Source organism: Juglans regia, chromosome 11 (genome assembly GCF_001411555.2).
Source record: "Juglans regia cultivar Chandler chromosome 11, Walnut 2.0, whole genome shotgun sequence".
In the NCBI taxonomy this organism is placed as follows: Eukaryota; Viridiplantae; Streptophyta; class Magnoliopsida; order Fagales; family Juglandaceae; genus Juglans; species Juglans regia.
The window spans coordinates 14,813,452-14,835,095 of NC_049911.1; the positions used below are offsets into that span (position 1 = coordinate 14,813,452).

Below are 21,644 nucleotides of genomic sequence, written 5' to 3' on the forward strand. Positions count from 1 at the left end.
AATTTTTCAAGTTTTAGGCCGGATCGGAAAAAAAATCTGACCCGAATGAACAGTTCTAATGGTGGGCAACCTGCTCAGAGAGATTAAAACACTAATGAAAGCATTTGTTGATTGTCAAGTGGAGCATGTCTATCGAATGGGCAATGAGGCAACTCATAGATTGACTAGACATGCTTGACATGTAGAGAATGTTAAAATGTGGTGGGATAATATCCCAAATTCAGTGTCACAAGCTATTTGGCTTGATGCAAACAGTTTGTAATGGTTTGGATGCAATGAATTCTGTTTTATCATAAAAAATAAATAAATAAAAAATTAGCTTAAATTCAACTCGTATATAAAAATCACCGGAAAAAGATTTGACTGCACACTCACTCACTGTTCACTGAACTCAAATCTTTAATTCAGAACCAGGGCGTTGAAACCTCCACTAGATTTGTCACGCCCTGTAATCTGTGATGGGTAAGGATGTGTTGCCTCGAGAGGATTATGAGCGATTAAAGTCAGGGTCCCATGGGAAGCTGTACGGAACCTGTGACTGGATTTGATGTCTTATTTTATTGGTGTCGGTAGCCCGCGATTGGTCCATTACATAGTACTTGACACGTGTATGCATGATCATACGTTGCACGGTTTTTCCAATCTGTAGTTAGATTCGATAAGTTCGCACGTTGTTTCTAATTTTTGTGTCTCTAATGCTTGCAATGTGGTTCATATAATATAATATTTTTATAAAATTTATTTTATAATAAAAATAATTTTATAATTTAATATATTATATCAAATCATATCAATTTATAAATTTAATTAAAATATTTTTCTTATAAAAAAAAAATACTAATAAGAAAATAGTAAATACTGATCGATGACAACGTTAAGTACTAAAAGTCTTTAGGGTTTGCTTGAAGCATTTTTTTAATAGGATGGAACCAAATTCTAATGTTTTATTGTAATGTGAGTCATCTAGGGTTTTCTAATTGAAATCTTTTAAATATGAGTAATATTAGGAATAAATTCTAAATACATGCACAAGTCTTTTGTAAATAAAAAGTAAATCATACAAAGAAAAATTGAATTTTCCAAATATTTTATAATGGGACCTATTTCTTTTATAAAAACCTGTGTGATAATATTTATAAATTATATATATATTTATATATATATCATTATTCTTTAAATATTAATTTGCCAATCCTGGACTTTAATTATATATTTTGAATCAACATGAATGAGTCCGACTTCATCGAAAATGAGATTTATTCATATATTGGGGTGCAAACTAGTACAATCGAGTCTTTATTTTCTTGTAAAATTCCGTCACTTCTACGTACGTACACATCTGCTTGCATCAATTTTTCACTTTTAGGAAAAATCAAATGCAACAATACCATCGCCTTGAAATCAAATTAAGCTGCCGGATTATTCACTGTACTTAAAAGAGACATTAGTCGTACTTGCTATTAGAGCGGTGCTGCTCTGCAGCCTAAATAGCACCGCTCCATTTGACCACTAGGTCATTAGGTTTTTTTTTTTTTTTTTTTTCATTTTTTTTATACTTTAACATATTTAAATATTTTTAAAAAATAAAAAAATACGTCAATACATTAAAAATTATTTTCTTAATCATTAAATAAAAAAAAATTAAATACACAAGCGATTAAAATGAGTAGACAAACTAGCATTTTCCCTTGCTATTATTGCCAGAGATTTTGTAAGAAAAGGCTTTCACTAATTAACTTAGGCTATTCATTTTGTAATGCTCCACCAAATCATGCAAAACGACTAAGAAAACATTGGGATTTTGGCAATAGTGGCTATATGGAGAAATCTTTTTGAATATTTTGAGTTAGGATTTAGTCTAATGATTTCCACTACGTGAGATATGATCTTTGGGAAATTCTTGGATCATTGGGATTCATGCTTTTGCTTCACATGTTGGCTTTGGTTCTAGCTCTTCTTCATGGTCTCAAGGTTTGCAATTCTTTGGATATTAATTTTGTTGAAATTGAACTTGATTTTATGACTGTAGTATCCTGGTGGAAACGAAGAAGATGTGGGATGTGGTATTTGGAAGATTTTTGGGAGGAAATCAATGACATTATGGATTCTATGATTTGTTCTGTGAATCATGTTTTCAGAGAAGTAAATCAAGTGGCTGACTGGTTAGCTAAGAATTGGGCGGCAGGGTCAAATCTTTCATGGCACAGTTTTGGGGATATACCTCGTATGTTGAGAGGATTAATTCGTATGGATTATTTAGGGTTGCTTTCATTACATTTCTATTAGAGTTTGTTGGTTTTTTTCCTTGTAAGGTATTTTTTATTGGTTTGTAATAGTTTGATAATAAGGAGTCAACTTTATATGGAAATGTAAGTGCCAAGGAAGGCTTATCAATAAAGACTGGAGGTACCGTCCTCCTTCCACCAAAAAAAAAGAAAAAATGAAACTATAGCATAAAATGAATCTTAGAAGGATAGGTGGAAGACTCAAACCTAGTTATATGATAGATCAAACTTTTGAAGAAAGAGGCTATAGATGAGCCCAAGATGAAGCCCAATAAGAAGCCCGAAGGGAGGGCCAACAAGAAGCCCAAGAGGAGGCCCAATATGGCAAGATAGTGAGGCCCAATATCAAGAGCATACGAGCTTTGTGTGAGAAAATCAAGCATCTTGCAAGAGAATTGGTTGTGAGTGACCCCAAAGCTTTGAATTTGGTAAGCGATTCTTCCATGACTTTTTGTTAGATAATATATTAACATATTAAGTCTTGGTTCATGTTATAAAAATAAGTTTTGGTTGGAGTTTTAGTATTGATAAACCGATTGGAATCATACTTGGTTCTATTTGATGAAATAAGCTTGTGTTAATCTTGGAATATGATCATGACATGCTTAGATATAAAATGATAAGCTTAGATAAGGTCTTGGAATGATAGTTAAGAGTTGATATTTGAAGAAAGATTATATGCCATGTTAGGTTTAAAATTGATATCTTGGATTGATCATCAAGCATGTTTTGGCTTCTACTAGATTAAGAGTTTGATTGTGATAGCTTGACTAAGTTTCCTATAATATGCCTTGAAAGCATTTAGAAGTATAATATCATAATGATGAGAAGGAGTATACATGAGTTTAGGGATTTCAAGTGTTCATATGCCAAAGAAAAGTCAGATACATCACTATTGAATACTTGGTTTTAGGAATGCATGATACTTTGGTGTTATCCATCATGTAAAAGTTAGGTCTCGTTTATTTTCGCAGATGAGATGAGATGAGATGAGAAATAAAAATTAAAAGTTGAATAAAATATTGTTAGAATATATTTTTTTAATATTATTTTTATTTTGAGATTTGAAAAAGTTGAATTGTTTATTTTATTTTGTGTGAGAATTTAAAAAAATTGTAATGATTAGATGAGATAGGTTGAGATAAGAAGTTTTTGTGAAAGTGAATGAGGCCTTAGTATACTCATTTGTGATTGAATCTAAGTTACTAGCATGATAACAAGATGCAATTTGATGAGTAGTTGGGTGTTAACTTTCAGATTTACAAGAAGTTCATTTAGAACATAAGCTTAAAATCAAATATAGTGAAAAGTTGGAATCATATATGTCACGGGTTGATTGATCTATCATAGTTAAGATTTGATTCATGTGATACTAGAGTTTCAAATAGATAAATATGGGATATAAGGAATTTTATGAAGTATGATGAAGTTTTAGGATCAAAATGCAAATAGGAAAAGTGTAGGGTTATATATGCAATTTTGGGTAGTATGTGGACAGATTTGTATGTATGAATTTTTGTATAACCAAACTTTGTAACTTCTAACTCTGAGTATATCTCTTGTTTTAGACACACCACCCTTAGAACTTGAGAAATTTGTTAGTTAGTCTCTAAGTTACTTTTGGATAATGTTAATATGACTTTGTGTAAACACTACATTCATATTATAAATATGATTTTGATCATGAAATGTCTTATGGTACATGAGCATTTGGTCATATACATGGCATGTGTTGTTTAATTATTAATTTTGCATGAACATGTACTATTGATCATGATACATGAAAATATGCCACTTTTGATTAAAGCGTATGACATGCTATAAAGTGAAGCACATGTCATAAAATATGTTGTCATGAACATAGCATAAAAAATATTTTATCATGACCCAATATTAGGATGAATGAATATCTTAGTAAAACTCTTCTGAACACTCTAAAGTGATTAAAAATGGAGTGCTAACCCATGAGTTGACGAATAACACTCAAGAAACTTTGCTTAGTTCCTATTTAAAGAATCCCAAGGCAAAGTCAAGTTATGACATCTAACGCTGGTGGGTGCATATATTATAAGATGTTATGAAAAGTTATGATCAATGCATTGAAAGTTATATCTGCACATCTCTGATGATGTAGGCTCAAGTGAGTTGCGGTAACCAGCAAGTACTCATAGTGCAAATGGGGAGCCGTGATTACATCATATGTTAAGACTGATGCTAAGGAAGGACTATTTTGGAAAATGTTCTTTATAAAAAAAATGTGCAGCAAAGTTTTTTGAAAGATGTTGAAGAATCTGGATATGAGACAAATATGGTTTATTTTTCTCCATTCTATTCATTTCTCATGTTTATAGTCTGTCATGTTTGTATCATCTCTATGTATGTAGGTTGTTAACATACTGAGATTTTAAGGCATCTCACTATGGTAATCTAAATTTCAATTTCTCTCTAGAATGATAGAAGTTGTGACAAGACTAGGAGATGGTGAATTACAACCCATGGCTAAGGATAATTGAGGAGGAACCATACCCCGATCTTAAATTGGAGTTAATCATGATGTTTTTGGAAATCGTCACGTCTGCCATTCAACACATCCAAAAGATGCTTTGAAAAATGTTTCCTTTTGAAACCCCCAATAAACCAAGCTTATGATAAAATCTCCATAACAATGCTGGAACTAAGCAAGGTATTATGAATGTTTAATTAAGCTTTGAGATGTTTAGTTTCATTCTAGTGTAAAATTTTTACAAGTTATTATTTTTCACTATGATTTAATGCATACTGTTAGATTGTATAACATGTTATCTATCATGAAAGGAAATATGTAACCTTGTACTACATATTTTGACATTCCAAATTTCCATTCCATCCCATACGGAGGTCGGAGCTGTCACATATTTGATAAATGATTAAAAGTGGTTTACCAATCTATCATATCTTAATAAAATGTATTTTGAAGATATTCCGTACGATATTAATACTGGTAGCACGTAATTAGTTCTTTTTTTTAAGATGCTATTGGATTCGATTTTGATTATTTTAAAATAACGTTTTTGAAGATAATTTCTTGGCAATTAATATCAACAAGCCTCGGATCAAGACAAAATCTATTGCTCAATGATATTGCAAGCCATGGAATTATAAGGAGATATACGAGTACGTGATGCTGATCTTATTGATCTAACACTCCATGCTATGTAATGGCAATTACAACCAATTAAATTATCCTTGGACACTCCAATCTCCATGCTATGTAATTAATATCATTTTGAAAGCAATGCCATTCTAATGTTCCAATTAAATGGCATTGCTCTCAAAGGGTAAAAGACCAAAGTACTAAAAAAAACTTCAGATCATCACCAAATAATTTTTACATATCAGTTTGCTATGAGCTATCAGGTTGGATGGTTTGATATTTAAAAGGAAACATAAGATCAATGGTACACTACATATAAATTCAGAAACATTCTAATATTCTATCAGGAATGGGATAAGAGGTGCAGAATTATATAGCTAGGGCATGTTTGGGTTTCATTATTATATATAATTCCCAAATTTCTCAAAATTTCTCATAACTTTATTCCCAATCATCACACAATATAAAATACTTGATTATTTCAAATTTAAAACTTTTTAACTAATCGTTATCTAATTATTACTCAAACTTAAAAATAAATACAAATTTTATAAATTTCAAATAAAAATTATATTCAAACAATTTTTTAATTTTATATATTTCTTTTGCAAATTCCAATACAATACTTATTTTAAAAAATAATTGTATTCATTTTTTTTTCTCATTTTCCAAAACCCAATATAACATTTTTACTCAAACAATTTCATTACTATTTACAAATTACATGAGATACTTAAGAATCCAAACATACCCCAGATACTTTAGGCAAAACTTCTCAACTCATCTCATAATCTAATCATTATAACTTTTTCAAATTTCCAAACAAAATAAAATAAACAATTCAACTTTTTCAAATCCAAAAATAAAAAGAATAGTAAAAAAATATATTTTAACAATTAATATTTTATTCAACTTTTAACTTTTATCTCAACTCATCTTATTTCAGCTGTGAAAACAAACAAGACTGAGTCTATTTTTAAGCATACTTACAATTAGGAAGTGAGAGAAACTAGAACCCACTCAATAACAGTTTAATTTCAGAGATTAAAAAGGTTGCAGACAAATACAAAACTGAACACCCGTCATTTGAACAATCACCTTGCACTAGAGCTTATTTTCATCAGTAAGTTAAACGTCCAATTCCAGTAGGCAAAAGGCTCAGCTTTAAACCCAAACTTAGTGAACCAAAACGAAAGCCTAGAGACATTAAAATGAGGCATTTAAGTAAACTACACGAGTAATGCGCATGAAACACATTGTATGTTCCACATGATTTAGAGAGAGAGGAGGGTAGAAAACATCATGTGTTGTCTTTTCCTCTGTTGTGAATAAAAGCTTCAAGGAATGTTCCAATCAAACTTGCAAATTACTCATCCGGTCTCATCTATAGATATGTGTCAATTGTATTTATTTATTTTTTTAATTTCATTTAGCAATTGTGGCCTCATGCAAAGAAGGGAGGTAATTAAAAGGGGAAGAATCTAGATACGATCAGAATATTAATTTTATGACAGAAGAAGAACTGAGGAAATGAAAGTTCTCTCCCTCCTATTAATTTGGTCTGGTTTGGATAGAGAGAGATGCTTCCATCTCATCTCATATCATCTTAATATCCAAACATCACAAACACAAATATTTTTCAATTTCAAATTTTTAACTTTTTCGTCTAAACATTAACTAATTATGACAACTTTCTCAAACCTCCAAACAAAACATAAAAAATAATTCATCTTTTTCCAATTCTAAATAAAAAATAATATTATAACAATATTTTTACTTTATAATATTTGTATTCAACTTTTTCTCTCATTTCTCTAAACCCCATAAAATATTTTACCTCAAATTATTTTTAGTTCAGCTCATCTCAACTCAAATATCTCACTTTTATTTACAAACCATCTCAACTTATCTCATATCAACTCACTATCCAAACCAGACGTATTCTCTCATCACAAGCTGAATACTTTTGGTCAAGCACAATCTAGCTGACAGAGAGATTACACTGATTTTCAACCCCTTAATTTTAGCAAGCTATAAATCTTTATAAAAGATAAATAAGGTTCACTACTTGCAGAATCATTGGTCTGGTTCACACATGAAAAAGAGTATTAAGACAAATATATAAAAGATTAATCTCATCTCACTATCCAAATAGACCCTAAATCTACCTTTTCCTATCACCCTTAAACCTTTCTTCTTCTTTTTTTTCCTGGCAAGTATCCACAGCTTAGTCTAAACCCATTCCTTTAAAATCAGCCCGATCTGAGTGCTTCCCTCATCAAGATTTTAAAATGGTTATATAATAGTGTATCCTTCAAATGCGACATGAAATGAGAGTCCAATTTAAAGGACAATCCAACATCAGCTTTCCATTGACAACTACTCCGGCCACCTTTAATCATGTTTATAAAGGTGTTGTCATCCAGGTGGATATATAATGAAATAGGCTCTCGAATTCTCAATATTCCATTCATCGCAGGCCTCAAATTCTATTTAACAACCCTTTTATAATATGCATGTGTTAATTCTTAGCTGGCATCTATAATAGAAAAGATAACCAAGGCTTTTGTCTTCTTGCCTAACAGGACTTATATATTAATTAACCTACAGCACAACCAGATCACTGTTTATAGGCTCGTGAGTTTTCCACTTACCAAATACTGTCCCTTCACTAGAAACTTTTCCTTTTTTGTTACGTTCTCTTTCATATTGTCTGGTAATATATAGCAGTCAGCTGGAAAGGATCTACATCACATTATCTGCTGATAACAATATAAAATTCATATATATATATATATATATATGATAGTGCAACTGTATAGATTTAAAATGAGCCCCTAGATGAATTGCTAATTAGATAAATGGAAGAGATCTCCACTCATCATCATGCACAGTGTCATCATATTTCCCTTCAACAACTGGATTTCCCTTACACTAAAATCAAACGGTGTCTTTAAGAACATATTTACATAAATCCGCTATATATTAGAACAATTTTCCAAGCATAAACATTACTTCTCCCACTAATTCATTACTCAGTACTTATACTTCCACTCTCTTAGAGCGATTTCAAGAGTAGATCCATTAATCCGGAAGTATATTGAGAAAATCACCTCCAACTAGCAAGAAATCCACCACAAACAAAAGAAACAACCATCTCCTTTAATATTTAAGAAAAGGAAAAAATATGAGAGATATACCCATTTGGCTGATCTTTAGGTTGATTTCTCCACTAGTTTGCGTTCGGAGGAGGAATCATCTTTGGCTTGGGCCTTTTTCGCTTCTTGTCATAGCTGACCCCTCTCGATTTGGACTGAAAATCACGAACTTCACGCAAATACAGCCTCACAGCTCTAGCACCGAAGGGGTTTGCTTCTGGCGTTCCACCGTGCTCTTCATAAGCGGCTCGGAGGCGGCCGATGAGTGCGTCGAGGCTGCCCCAGGCTTGGCGAAGAGGGCAAGGGCACGGAGCAGGAGGGTTTGGGAGGCCAAAGAAGGGGCAAGTCTGGTTGTGGACCTTGGTCTTCCCAAATTGGTCGAGGTAGTGGAGGAAGTCAAGAACATGTGCACCACTGCACATGGGGAGTGAGAGTGGAGGCTTGTGGTTCCTTAGGTATTGGCAAAAGGTATTCCAGTCTCGCCGCTTCTGGTTCTCATAGCGGCTCGGGGTAGTAGTAGTAGAAGAAGATGGTGAGGATGTGGCTGCGGATGGAGCGGTGGGAATGACGGCGGTGGTGTTCACAATGGGTATGTCATAGGTGGGTTTATTTGGGTATGAAACTAAATCCATGGCAAAGAAAGGGTTTTTGGCATGGGTGTGTCCTGGATCTCGGAGGGTTGAGACTTGAGACCCTGCAGTTGTTGTTCGGGATTAGTCTTCCTGATGCTTTTCTTCTGCTACTTGTAGGGTTTTCGTTTCTAACTTCAGAAAAGTAACAGGAGAGAGAGAGAGAGAGAGAGATTACGCTATCTTCACAGCTAAGATTGACTCTCTTCTGTTTATAGGTTGGGAAACAGCTGAAAATTACGATCCAAAACAAGCAAATGCCAGCAGATTTTGCATGGCAAAGTTAGTAGGCAAAAAAGAAAGTGGGGTTGGGGCAATGGCTCTTTGCTGCGGAAGATAATGGTGAAATGGAAGAGAGAGAGGGAATCTCTTGATCCGCTCTTTCCTTTGGTGCTCTTTTGTTTAAGCAAGAGTCCGCACAAAATCTCGGAGGATAGCAGACGCAGTTATTGGGTGGGGATGACATCTGAGAAAAGTGTTCATAAATGGGAGCATATCATCTGATTTTCTTTCCAGGTAAAGGGAAAGCAACTGTGAGTTCGATACTGCCACATGGAGAGAGAGAGAGAGAGAGTCAAGAGGCTTCAGTCTCTGGAAAAGCTAGGTGTTGAAATAAGCAGTGTAGATAGCATAACAGTGTTTGCTATAATAGGACAAGTTTGGCAGTGAATAGAAAGATGATGGTGACCAGAGGTAGACATAAATTCTGTAGCAATCACTCCCTTTTATAGCGCGTGCAAAAACATTATCCCTCGTTGTGCTTTTTTTCAATTTTGTTTTTCACTATTTACTATCTTAAGTATTATGGTCTCATCTAAATATATTTTAATTTATTTCATTTTATTATTATAATTTTTTAAATTTTAACACAAAATATTATAAATAATTCAATTTTTTTAAATTTTAAAATAATTTTTTTAAATTTTTACACAAAATATAATAAATAATTAATTTTTTATTATATTATTCACAAACCATCTCAATTTATCTCTAAATCCAAACCACTTATATATCTTATACAAAAATATCTCTATATATTATAAAAAAATTATAAATATAAGATGTGAAAATAAATAATAATTTATACATAAAATTCTTCTTTCGCACAATTTTCTTTGATAAATTATTAATATTATGTTTGGATAATGAAAGTAATTTATTTTATTATTATAATTTGTTTTATATTTTTATATTCAATTTTTTAAAATTTATAATAATAATAATATTTAAAAATAATATATCAATAATATTTTATTTAATTTTTAATTTTTATCAAAAATTATTTTATTTCACATCACACTCAAAACTGCTACTAAAGTGTGGTAGGTATTGCTCAATGCAAGGGGAAGGTGGGGAAATGAATTTTCGATGAAAATTACATCGGAAGGAACCTTCAAGGCAACTACCTAACTACTTCAATCCAAAACTTTGTACCATCCCTCAAACTTCCACATCTTAATTATTCAGACAAAAGCTAATTTACAATTTATGTTTGGCAAATGGAAATGTCCAGGTCTTTCCCCCTAACAGTTTCCTAATTATCTTAACTATATATTATAGAGAACCATTTTAGTCACAGATATTTCAATTTAGTCAAGTTTGCTTTCTATAAATTAAGAAATTTCGTGCCAAAAGAACAATATTGAGAGTAAATTACACCACCAGGAAAACTTTTAAAGGCTCGGTTTGGATATAAAAAATATTTCATCTCATCTAAATATTATAATTTTTTTTATATAAAATATAATAAATAATTAGATTTTTTTAAATTTTAAAAATAATAATAATATTAAAAAATAATATTCTAACATTATTTTATTCAACTTTCATCTCAACTCACTATCCAAACTTACCCTAACTGTTTGACAAGATGAATTTATTAGTCTGACTCATATACACAATAATTATTAGATGTGAACTATGAAACATTCAAACTAGGGTTTTAGCAGTTACAAACATGATGTGTGCGAAGAAAGATGGTCTAGTTCATTGCTTTCCCGCAATGTATAACAAACATCATGTGCAATTTCAGATCTTCAATCGTATTTTATTTGTGCTCTTGTTTAATTAGTGCATGTTTGAGAATGTGGCAAAAAATATAGATTTTTTTTTTTTTAAAAACGGAAAATATAGATTTTACATTTAGGACTTCTAACTTATAATTTAGTTAATAAGTTATATTATTAAAAAGTTATTTACTATTTGATAATTATATGTTCAAATGTTTTAAACACTTTCAAACATGTTACGTTTATTTAGAAACAAATTTAAAAAGTACTTTCTATTATAGAAATTACAATTATTTAAATTTTTACAGATTATGATCGTAATTTTGAAAGTTTCAAAGTTGTAATTATATAAAAATTGTATAAATATTTTTCGTCTATTGACAATGTTTTTTAAGTTTGAATTACGTTCCATATTATTCAAAAAAAACACATTTGAGGAATAGTACCAAAATATTATTTTTTATCAAATGTATTTTTTAACTTATTTATAATTAAAAATATTTTAATATATAATACTCAAATAAGTTAATTTTTTTTTATTAAAATATTTTTAAAATTATTTAAATACTTTTTAAGACTCCCACGAGTCCCACCAACCTCATACGGACCCTTAATCGAGAATGTTGTTTATCAACTATCAGTACTAAAGAGCAGGTATTCTCTTTAATGGCTTAACCAAACTGATAATTCAATTTAAAAGAGATATATACCTATCATATGGGTGGGTCCTACAACGTTCAATACTACACGTAGGTATAGGATTTTTTGATAATATGGATCCTACGTGAGCATTTAATTTTATATCTATCTCAATCTTTAAGGAATCATCTAATTTAATGTTACACTCGAATTAAAACCCGAACTTCAAACAAAAGGAGTCTTGTTTATAATTTAGAGTTCGTGCTTATTGTTTACAAAATATTAATTAGTACACAATGTCTAAACTATTTTTCAACAATAACTACAATAAACCTCAAAATCTTAATTTACAATAGGGGTGGCCCCGCTTCTGCTCCGCCCATGCGGGGGCGGGTGGCAAGGAGGGCCCAATCCCGCCTAGCATTTCTCTCGCCCCGCCCCGCCCCCACTTACATTTATATATATATAAACATAAATATATATTTATATTTTACAAATTGTGTATATATAAATATATATTACAATTTGTTATACTTGTTTACAAAATATGTATTAGTAAATTTAAAAATTACACAGTTTAAAAATTAATACACTACAATTTAAATAAAATATGCACTAGCAAATATAAAAATTACATAGTTTTTAAATTATAGTTACATTTACAAAATTTAAATTTATAATTTGGGTCTAAAAATATATTTTTAATTACTTTTATACTTATAAATAATTTTTAAATCTAATAAAATATAATATTTTTTTTTTTTTAAGTAGAAGGAAGCGGGGTGGGGTGTGAGGAAGGAGTGCTCCCACCTTGTAGGGGGCGGGTAGCACCCCTAATTTACAAGGTTTGGTGAGAACTAAATTCTGAATATTTACATGACATATAGTCCAACAAGACTCATCAAAACTAAAAAATATGAATACAACTAAACTCTCTCTACAATCAAAAGTTATCTTTGATAACATAATGCAAACTGATGACCATATATCCAACCACAAGGCTCCAACTTCAATCAACTATAGCCAAGCCCAATCCAAAGTCTTCGAATCCAAAAGCTACAACCACAAAAGGAAAAACTTCATACTATTTTAAAAGGAGATTTATTATACATCAACCATTATTCACCCTCATACTTCATACTTGACAATTTTTTTTTTTTTTTTTGTTCATAATGTGGAATACTTTTCATAAGATATAGGGTGTGAGGTAATAAATAATAACTGATGAATATGAATATAAAGTGGGGAGCTTCGATTGTTCAGTATATAGTAAATGGTACGTGTTTGACCTGGAATATAAAAATATAAATAAATTCTCAATAATAGTAATAAAAAAGCTATGTGAGCAATCCAAATTTTATCCAAAAAATTTGTATGATCCAAATATATTATCTAAGGCCATATGATAATAGGAAAATGACCAATACATTACAAATATATCATGACACTAGGACATCATCAATATATACCACAAAGACTCATATCATGAGGGGCATCAAACATGTCATAAAGACATTTATATCATAGTCTCATGAAGAAAGAGTATGCTCACATTTGACTTCCAAAATTCATAAATCAGGAAAAAAAAAATCAGATTTGCAAACTACGTGTTTAGTGGAATTAATAGTATCGTAAAACTTCAAATTCACATAAATTCGTGAAGAAGATCGTAAGTATATAAAGAAGAGAACAAACCTCAAATAAATAAATAAAATAAAGTCTAGTACTCTTTTTAGCACAAAAACCTTGATCTCTTCCATCTTTTTGAAATAAACTAGGAAGAGCGTACGAACGCAGGCTCCTTTTAAAGAAGAAGAAAATGAACTGATCAATAAAAAACTCATATTAATTCAATATCATGTATACTCAAATTAAAGATTCTCCTCCTTGAGAAAGTTTTTCTCGAAACTGCACTAAAAGAACGTGTGTTTTAAAATTGGAGCAAAAGCTTCATTTTTATATAGCGGTGGACGTGCTAGCTCGCCCTCGTGTTGCCTAGAAGGACTTTTGAGTCCTTATAGGGAAGGATGTGTGCTGCTTAATATTATATCTGCTTAGTTTATATAAAGCCGCATATCCACTTTTGTTTGCATTTCTTTGATTTAATATTATAGAAATATTTCTATATAATATATATATATATATATATATATATATTTATATACACTACTTTGCTGCACAAAACGGAAAACACATTTTCTTTTCTTTCTTCATCATTCACTACAAGTTATATATGATGAGTTATTTGCAATGGAAGTGACTATTGGTGACGAGAATAGATTCATTTTGATAAGAAATATTGACATCAAATAAACAGTTTTATTATTGTGATATTTATAGTACTACTCACTTTTATTGGGTTGAATAGGCACCGATAGGAAAAATAAAATTTATCACCAGAATAAAGATCTTAGGTTTCTAGTTATCTCATAACCAACCCAAGATTATTTTTAATTATGATTTGCTCCGATCCACTTAAAATCATAATTGCATTTTAAATTTTATATAATTACAAAAGAGCTCCTATTTACTAAATACCAAAACTCACATTGATTTGGTATGAATGATGTATGCATGAATGGAGGAAGGCTATTGAACATTTATAGATGAGTTGAATGGATGCAAATGTTATGACGAGGATGAAGTTGAATAGAATGTATTAGAAAGGTGAAATGGGTCACAAGCTATGACTTTGAAATTAAGAAAATTATGGTAAAGAGATTTATGGAGGATAGATTGGATAATTGAATGAGTTTAGGTAAATAAAGTTTATGTCAGGGGTAGTTTTATGCAAATTCTAAAGTTTAAGTTATATATGCACTTGAAAGGAAACTATGTAAAGCTATGCATGCATGTATGTTGCCATTTGACACACACATGACTACACTGCATGAAATGAAAATGACGAAGTTAGGTAAGTATTATGTTCATACTTTTCTAGAATTGTCTAAATGATATAAAAATGCAATGAAATGCTTTTATGAGAAAAAGTTATATTTAAATAAAATATTTTCTTAGAAATGAAAATCTTTTAGAAATGAAATGAAGCTTTATGACTCTATACTATAGTATTAATGCTTTGAAATATATGTATGTAATGACCTTTCGTGGGTAACCCCTTGTTATTGAGGATAATTGTATACATGATGAAATAGATGTTATATGTAATACTTATTGTCTTTATGATTCATGAAAAAAAATGACGATTTTTGTGTCAATGTTATGAAATGATATCTATGAAATGAAATGGATTGACGAATGAAAAGGAAATGACTAAAAGGAATTGAAGAAAATAAAAGTTTTAATCTACGAAGCTTCGTAACGACCAATTATTGAATGAATGATGATACCAATGGATTGGGCAGATTGCAATGCCAGGTAAGTAATACTGATACTGTGTGAGGACCACGCTGAATCGAGGGAAGAAATTCCCTCATGTGGGCAAAACGTCAGTGTGAAGAAGGCAGCCAGGTGAGCAACATCCAGCGGAGAACAACGTAAGGTGAGCAGCACGTTGTGGCGAGCAATGCCAATATGAGTAGCGTAAAGAGAACAAGGCGACTAAGGAGGTTCGACTGGATGAGCAAAGGACGTGCTAACGCTACGTAAGGTGAGCATCAAGCAATGAACAACACCGTAAGGAGCGTAGAATGCTTTGAGATAACATGTAGGAGCTCAGATGGTAACAGGTGATGTACAAGGACTATGTTCCAACAATGACATCTCAATAGGAGCATCAAGGGAAAAGAGGAATACGGGCCTGCATGTCATACGTTTGAACATAGATGTAAGGCCTAATGCCACATGGAGTTTTCCTAAGGAGGCAGGTTGGGCACCTAGTTTTGAGGCAAGCTGTAGGGACATGTGTATCTTGTCCCATTAATCCACTCAATCTCTACTATTCTTTAGTCCAACTTACACGTGGATGATTGAGATTCAAGATCACTATTTGTAACACCCCGCTAAAAAGCTCATTAGGCCTTGACCTTAGTAGCCTTAATCCTAGTTAAGTTATTCAAGAGTAGGAATAATTTTGAATATTTGATTTGGTAAGAGGACCGTATACTTTGAATTTAGTAGAATTATTAGAAGATTATAGTGCAATATTTATTTTTGAGAAAAATGAAGATTTTTGGATCTTGATTGGTTTAGTAGTATTATTTTGGAGAATTTTTATTGCTTAATTCATTTTGGGAAAGGGTGCCAAGAGGCTAATGTTAGAATGACAAGTGGCATAATGGAGATTTTGCCACCTTATTGGACTAAGTAATTTGTGTAAAATTTTTTGATGGATTTAGGGCCCTAAATCATTAAGGATGTGATGGGTTAAGGTTAATATATTAAATGTGGCGCTCCCGGCCCCCATGTACGGGAACACGGAAATCGAGACACTCAGATGATGACAACACGGTCATGCATCCCAACGATAGTGTCAAGTGTGTATACAAGCAACAGTATACAATAAACAACATAGCGGATAATTTTTAATACAAATTTACATAAGTAAAAATGATTAAAAAGAGTTATACAGTCATCCCAAAATAAAATATAATACAAGTCCAAATATAATACGAGTGATCCCATATCACTCCTATGGCAGAGCTGAATCTTCAGGCTCGCCCTCAGCATCATCTGCATCAAAATCTGTATTACCATAAAACGGTACCGCAAGTAAGTATAATCCGAACAACCCTCGAGAAATAAAATACATTAATGCAACCAACAATAATGCATGCATATGATGATATATGCATTATGCCTCAAACATCATTTTTCTCGAAAATGAATACTTTCCAACGCATGCCAAAATCCCATTTTGGATCAAACATATCCATAAAACATTTTCCCGTCATTTTTCCAAAAAATGGCCCAAAACAATAATCCATCATTTTCCCAGAAAATGATTCACACAAAATCCATATCCAACACACGCTATTTTTCCAGAAAATAGTCCAATAATCCATTTTACCGTATGCACCATGATCTCCCCTAGGGACCATCTGCACACCTTGGCTCCCTTCGTCACGCGAAGTAACGAGCGATGCCCAGTTCTGCGCCCAGCACGTACATGGCCAAGCATCCCTAGCCCCAGCCAGCAGAGGGGCCACGGAGTCGGCACGAGAGTGTTACCATCTCGTCCGATCCCGTTATCGCCCAGAGACAACCCAGGGGACGCCACTCAGTATATGATGGGAACCAAGATGGGCCTAGTCTTAAAGATCATGGAGACAATGCAAGGATTGATGCAATCCACTTGGGACGAGTTTAGCAAGAGCCCAACATTCAAGATGGGGCTTGAAGGATGAAGATCCAGTTTTGATTCATTTGATCAGCTATGGAAGAGGGCAACGACAAGACTTAAAGACTTTGGGCTCTTAAAGGGTTTCAACTTATTTAATTCATTTAAAGAACTTATTTTATTAGTTTATAATAATTGTGTTTATTATGGGAAGCACTTAAGGGGGCATATGCAAGGGCATGTTGGGAAAGTTATTATTTTATTGAACTAAAGTTAGGGTTACTGTAGCCGAGTTACTGTAGAGCCGCACTGTTGCTGCGCACTGTTCATCCAGGGGCACTTTTGGAAGATGGGAGTTTATTTTGGCTAGGGTTTAATTAGGTTTTGCTTTAAATACTTTATGTAGCTTCATTTTAATCAGTTTATAAAATTTGATGAATTTATTCATTGTGAGTTGAGTTTTACTCCTCTTGTTCTTAATTGAACTTCTGAACTTATCAAAGGTAAATCACAACCTTTGTGGCGTTCCTCCTTTGTAATCTGGGTTCTTGGGATGGGTTCTTCAACGGGTCTAGATTTTAATATAATTTAGGTTCTTGAAACGAGTTCTCATCGGGTCTAGGTTCTCCATCCATTGACTTGATTTTGGATTTTTTCGAAAGTTTTCAAATTGATTGTGGGTTCAAGGGATTCCTTTCCCGCGGGTTCATATCATTTGGTATTCAGAGCAAAGTTTCCAATCAGGTCTGATTCTATCTTTTAATTATATTGTATGTTTAAATTTAATTCTAGGGTTTCGTTGTTCTAGGGTTACAAAAAAAAAAAAAAATAGAAACAAAAAGTTGGTTGCCGAAATTTTTAGGATTTTGGTTTTGGCTGAAATTTGCATCACCTAAGGTTTCAAAATTCTAGGGTTTCCCTGCATCTCTAAGTTTATCTGTTGCTTGGAGTGCCGTTCTATTGATTATTTTCTACTTCGTTGTCGTGCTTGAATTCAATTGCTTGATTTTTGCAATTGAATATTGCTATTTGTGATTGAATTAGAGAAAAGAAAGGAAAAGAAAAGAAAAGAAAGGAAAAGAAAAGAAAAGAAAAGAAAGGAAAAGAAAAGAAAATTCGAAAAAAAAAAAAAAAAGAAGAAGAAGAAGAAGAAGAAAAGAGAAGGTAGTATATTCAAAGTTGCTATATAGTTACAACAAAGAGAAAGAAAGTATTTGTTGATTGAACCTTATCATCAAAGGGGCTGCATACATCATTAAAGTGGCTATCTTGTCTTATTGTTACTCGTTCATTCGTCTAACTTCATTGATTCTCGTGTCATTTTTATTCCTTCCGTGTTTCTCTTGTACTTGTTTCTTGGATCTATATTACTGGTTGGAATAATACAAGGTTGTATTGTCTTGATTTTAGTTCAACTAGTTCTTAAAGAACTTGAGCGGAAAAACTATTGAGGTAAAAGGCAAGAGAGTGTGAGACTATTATCGGGAAAAAGTCAATTAAGAGTGAAACACGAGTGGAGTGCCATTATTCGAGTGCAAACACGTAAGGGAGTGTGTGAGGTATTCCACTAACATTATTTTTGTGCAGCACATTATGATGTCTCATAGGAGTGACTTTTCACCCAAGGGGCTGGCAGAGAACTCATCCTTTGTGTTGCAAGCCATGCAACAATAGTTTGAGCGGTTGAACTCGTTGTTGGATGAAGTGAGAGATAGTATGGATAATCAAGAAGCAGTGATTAGAAATCTGCAAGGTGAGAGAGAAAGGAGGCGACGTGAGCCTAGTATTGAGAATGGGTATGAGAATGGAGAGTATGGTGAGGATGAGGAAGGCCTAATATCTGAAGTTGAATTGGGTAGACATAGAGGAGTTAGGCGTGGAAGAGGACTTAGGGCAATCCCAGGAGGTCGAGATAGAGTAGATAAGAACCTTGGGAGCATCAAAATGAAAATACCATCATTCCAAGGTAGAACTGAACCTAAACTTTATTTAGAGTGGGAGAAAAGAATAGAGTTGGTGTTTAATTATCATAATTACTCTGAGGAGAAGAAGGTGAAGTTGGCTGTAATTGAGTTCACTGATTATGCGATTACTTGGTGGGATCAATTAGTGACCAATAGGAGGAGGAATCTTGAGAGGCCTATAGAAACATGGAGAGAGTTCAAAGCTATCATGAGACGGAAATTTGTACCTAGCCACTACTATAGAGACCTCTACAAAAAACTACAAAATCTTATATAGGGGTCTAGGAGTGTAGAGGATTACCATAAGGAGATGGAGGTGGCTATGATTCGGGCTAATGTAGTAGAGGATCGGGAGGCCACGATGACAAGATTTTTGAGTGGGTTGAATAGGGAGATAGCCAATGTAGTTGAGTTGCAACATTATAAGGAGGTAGAGAATATGGTGCACATGGCTAAGAAGGTGGAGAGACGGCTAAAAGGAAAGGGTGCATCGAGGTATACTTCAGTTTCTAGTACTTCTTGGAAACTAAAGTGGGACAAAAATGATCAAGCTGTAGCAAAGGGGAAGACCGAACCACCAAAGGGAAAAGATTTGGGTGAGGCTGAAACCTCAAGAAAAAGAGAGAATGAGTTGAAAAATAATTGTAAGGCCGAGAGTTCAAAAAAAGAGGAGACTGAAAGAAAAACAAAGAGTGAAAAGAACAAAGAGAGAGAGAAAAAAAGAGAATGAGGCCGAAACATCAAAAGAAAGAGAGAGAGAAAAATAAAATAGAGAGGTGGTTGAGAGTCAAGAAAAAAGAGTGGAGCCATAAGAAAAAAAAAGAAAGAGAGATTGCAGAGAGAAATAGAAAGACAAAAGTGAGTTTTTATACTAAGGCAAGCTTTTATGCTAACGAATTTAACGACTCTTTGCCAAGTGTTGTTTTTTTATTGCAGGGATATGAGGTCTTGATTCCTAGCGGTGTGTTTAGCGGATTGCCACCTATTAGAGAGATAGAGTACTACATTGATCTTGTGCCAGGTGCGACAATTCCTAACCGACCTTTATTTGAAGAACATGAGTCCTTGACACACTTAAAGAGACAAGGTAAGTTGTTGAGTAGAATGCATGCTAAGTGGGAGGACTATATTGAGACTTTTCTTCATGTATTCAAATACACACAAGGTATGAAAACTTTTGTGGTTAATGCTTTAGCAAGAAGGTATGTCATTGTCTTCATTTTAGATGCAAAATTGTTGAGACTTATATATGGTAAGGAATTGCATGCTAATGATGATGACTTTTCTAGTGTGTATGGAACATATGATAAAGCATCGTTTGGTAAATTCCATAAACTAAATTGGTACTTGTTTAAAGAGAATAGATTTTGTGTGCCTACTAGTTTTATACGTAAGTTGCTTGTGTATTACAGACATGGTGGTTTGTTGGGTAACCTTGGTGTAAGGAAGACTTTTGTTGTGTTGTATAAATGTTTGTGGGAATATCATTTGCCATTCAAAGACGTGTTGCATGAACGTTTGTGGAAGTATCATTTGTCATTCATTGATATATTGCACAAACATTTGTGGGAGTATCATTTGCCATACATTGACATGTTGCATGAATGTTTGCGGGAGTATCATTTGCGTTTCATTGAGTTTGCATATAATTGGAGTGGTCATTTTGGTGAAAATAAGATTTCAGACGTGTTGCATGAACATTTGTGGGAGTATCATTTTCCATTCATTGACTTGTTGCATGAACGTTTGTGGGAGTATCACTCGTCATTCATTGAGTTTGCATATTGGAGTTGTCATTTTGGTTCGGGGAAGACTTTAGATGTGCTTCATGAACATTTGTGGGAGTATTGTTTCCCATTCATTGAGTTTACATATAATTGGAGTGTTCATGCTACTACTAAATTTTCACCAATTGAAATTGTTTATAGACTTAATCCATTTCCTCCTTTAAATTTAAAGTCTTTACCAGTTGATGATAGGAGTAGCTTGGATGGACTATTCCAAATTCTTGAACAAATTAATGAAAATGCATATCTAATAGATCTTCCAGGTAAGTATCATGTTTCTACTATTTTCAATGTTACTAACCAATTTACCTTTGATCCAGGTGGAGATTCGAGGTCGAATCCTTTTGAGGAGAGGGGGAATGATGGGAACCAAGATGGGCCTAGTCTTAAAGATCATGGAGGCAATGCAATGATTGATGCAATCCACTTGGGACAAGTTTAGCAAGAGCCTAACATTCAAGATGGGGCTTGAAGGATGAAGATCCAATTTTGATTCATTTGATGAGCTATGGAAGAGGGCAACGACAAGACTTAAAGGCTTTGGACTCTTGAAGGGTTTCAACTTATTTAATTCATTTAAAGAACTTATTTTATTAGTTTAGAATAATTGTGTTTATTATGGGAAACACTTAAGGGGGCCTATGCAAGGGCATGTTGGGAAAGTTATTATTTTATTGAACTAGGGTTAGGGTTACTGTAGCCGAGTTATTGTAGCTGCGCACTGTTCATCCAGGGGCACTTTTGGAAGATGGGAGTTTATTTTGGCTAGGGTTTCATTAGGTTTTGATTTAAATACTCTAT

At 32.9% G+C, this 21,644-nt stretch overlaps 1 protein-coding gene across 1 annotated transcript; it reads right to left on the minus strand.

Moving 5' to 3' along the window:
- Positions 1-8,322: 8,322 nt before the first annotated feature.
- Positions 8,323-9,801, minus strand: LOC109016358 (protein LIGHT-DEPENDENT SHORT HYPOCOTYLS 1-like). The gene has a single exon (XM_018998777.2). It carries the CDS (start codon positions 9,206-9,208, stop codon positions 8,651-8,653), a length of 558 nt encoding a protein of 185 aa, XP_018854322.1. The 5' UTR covers positions 9,209-9,801; the 3' UTR covers positions 8,323-8,650.
- Between the last annotated feature and the right edge of the window lie 11,843 nt (positions 9,802-21,644).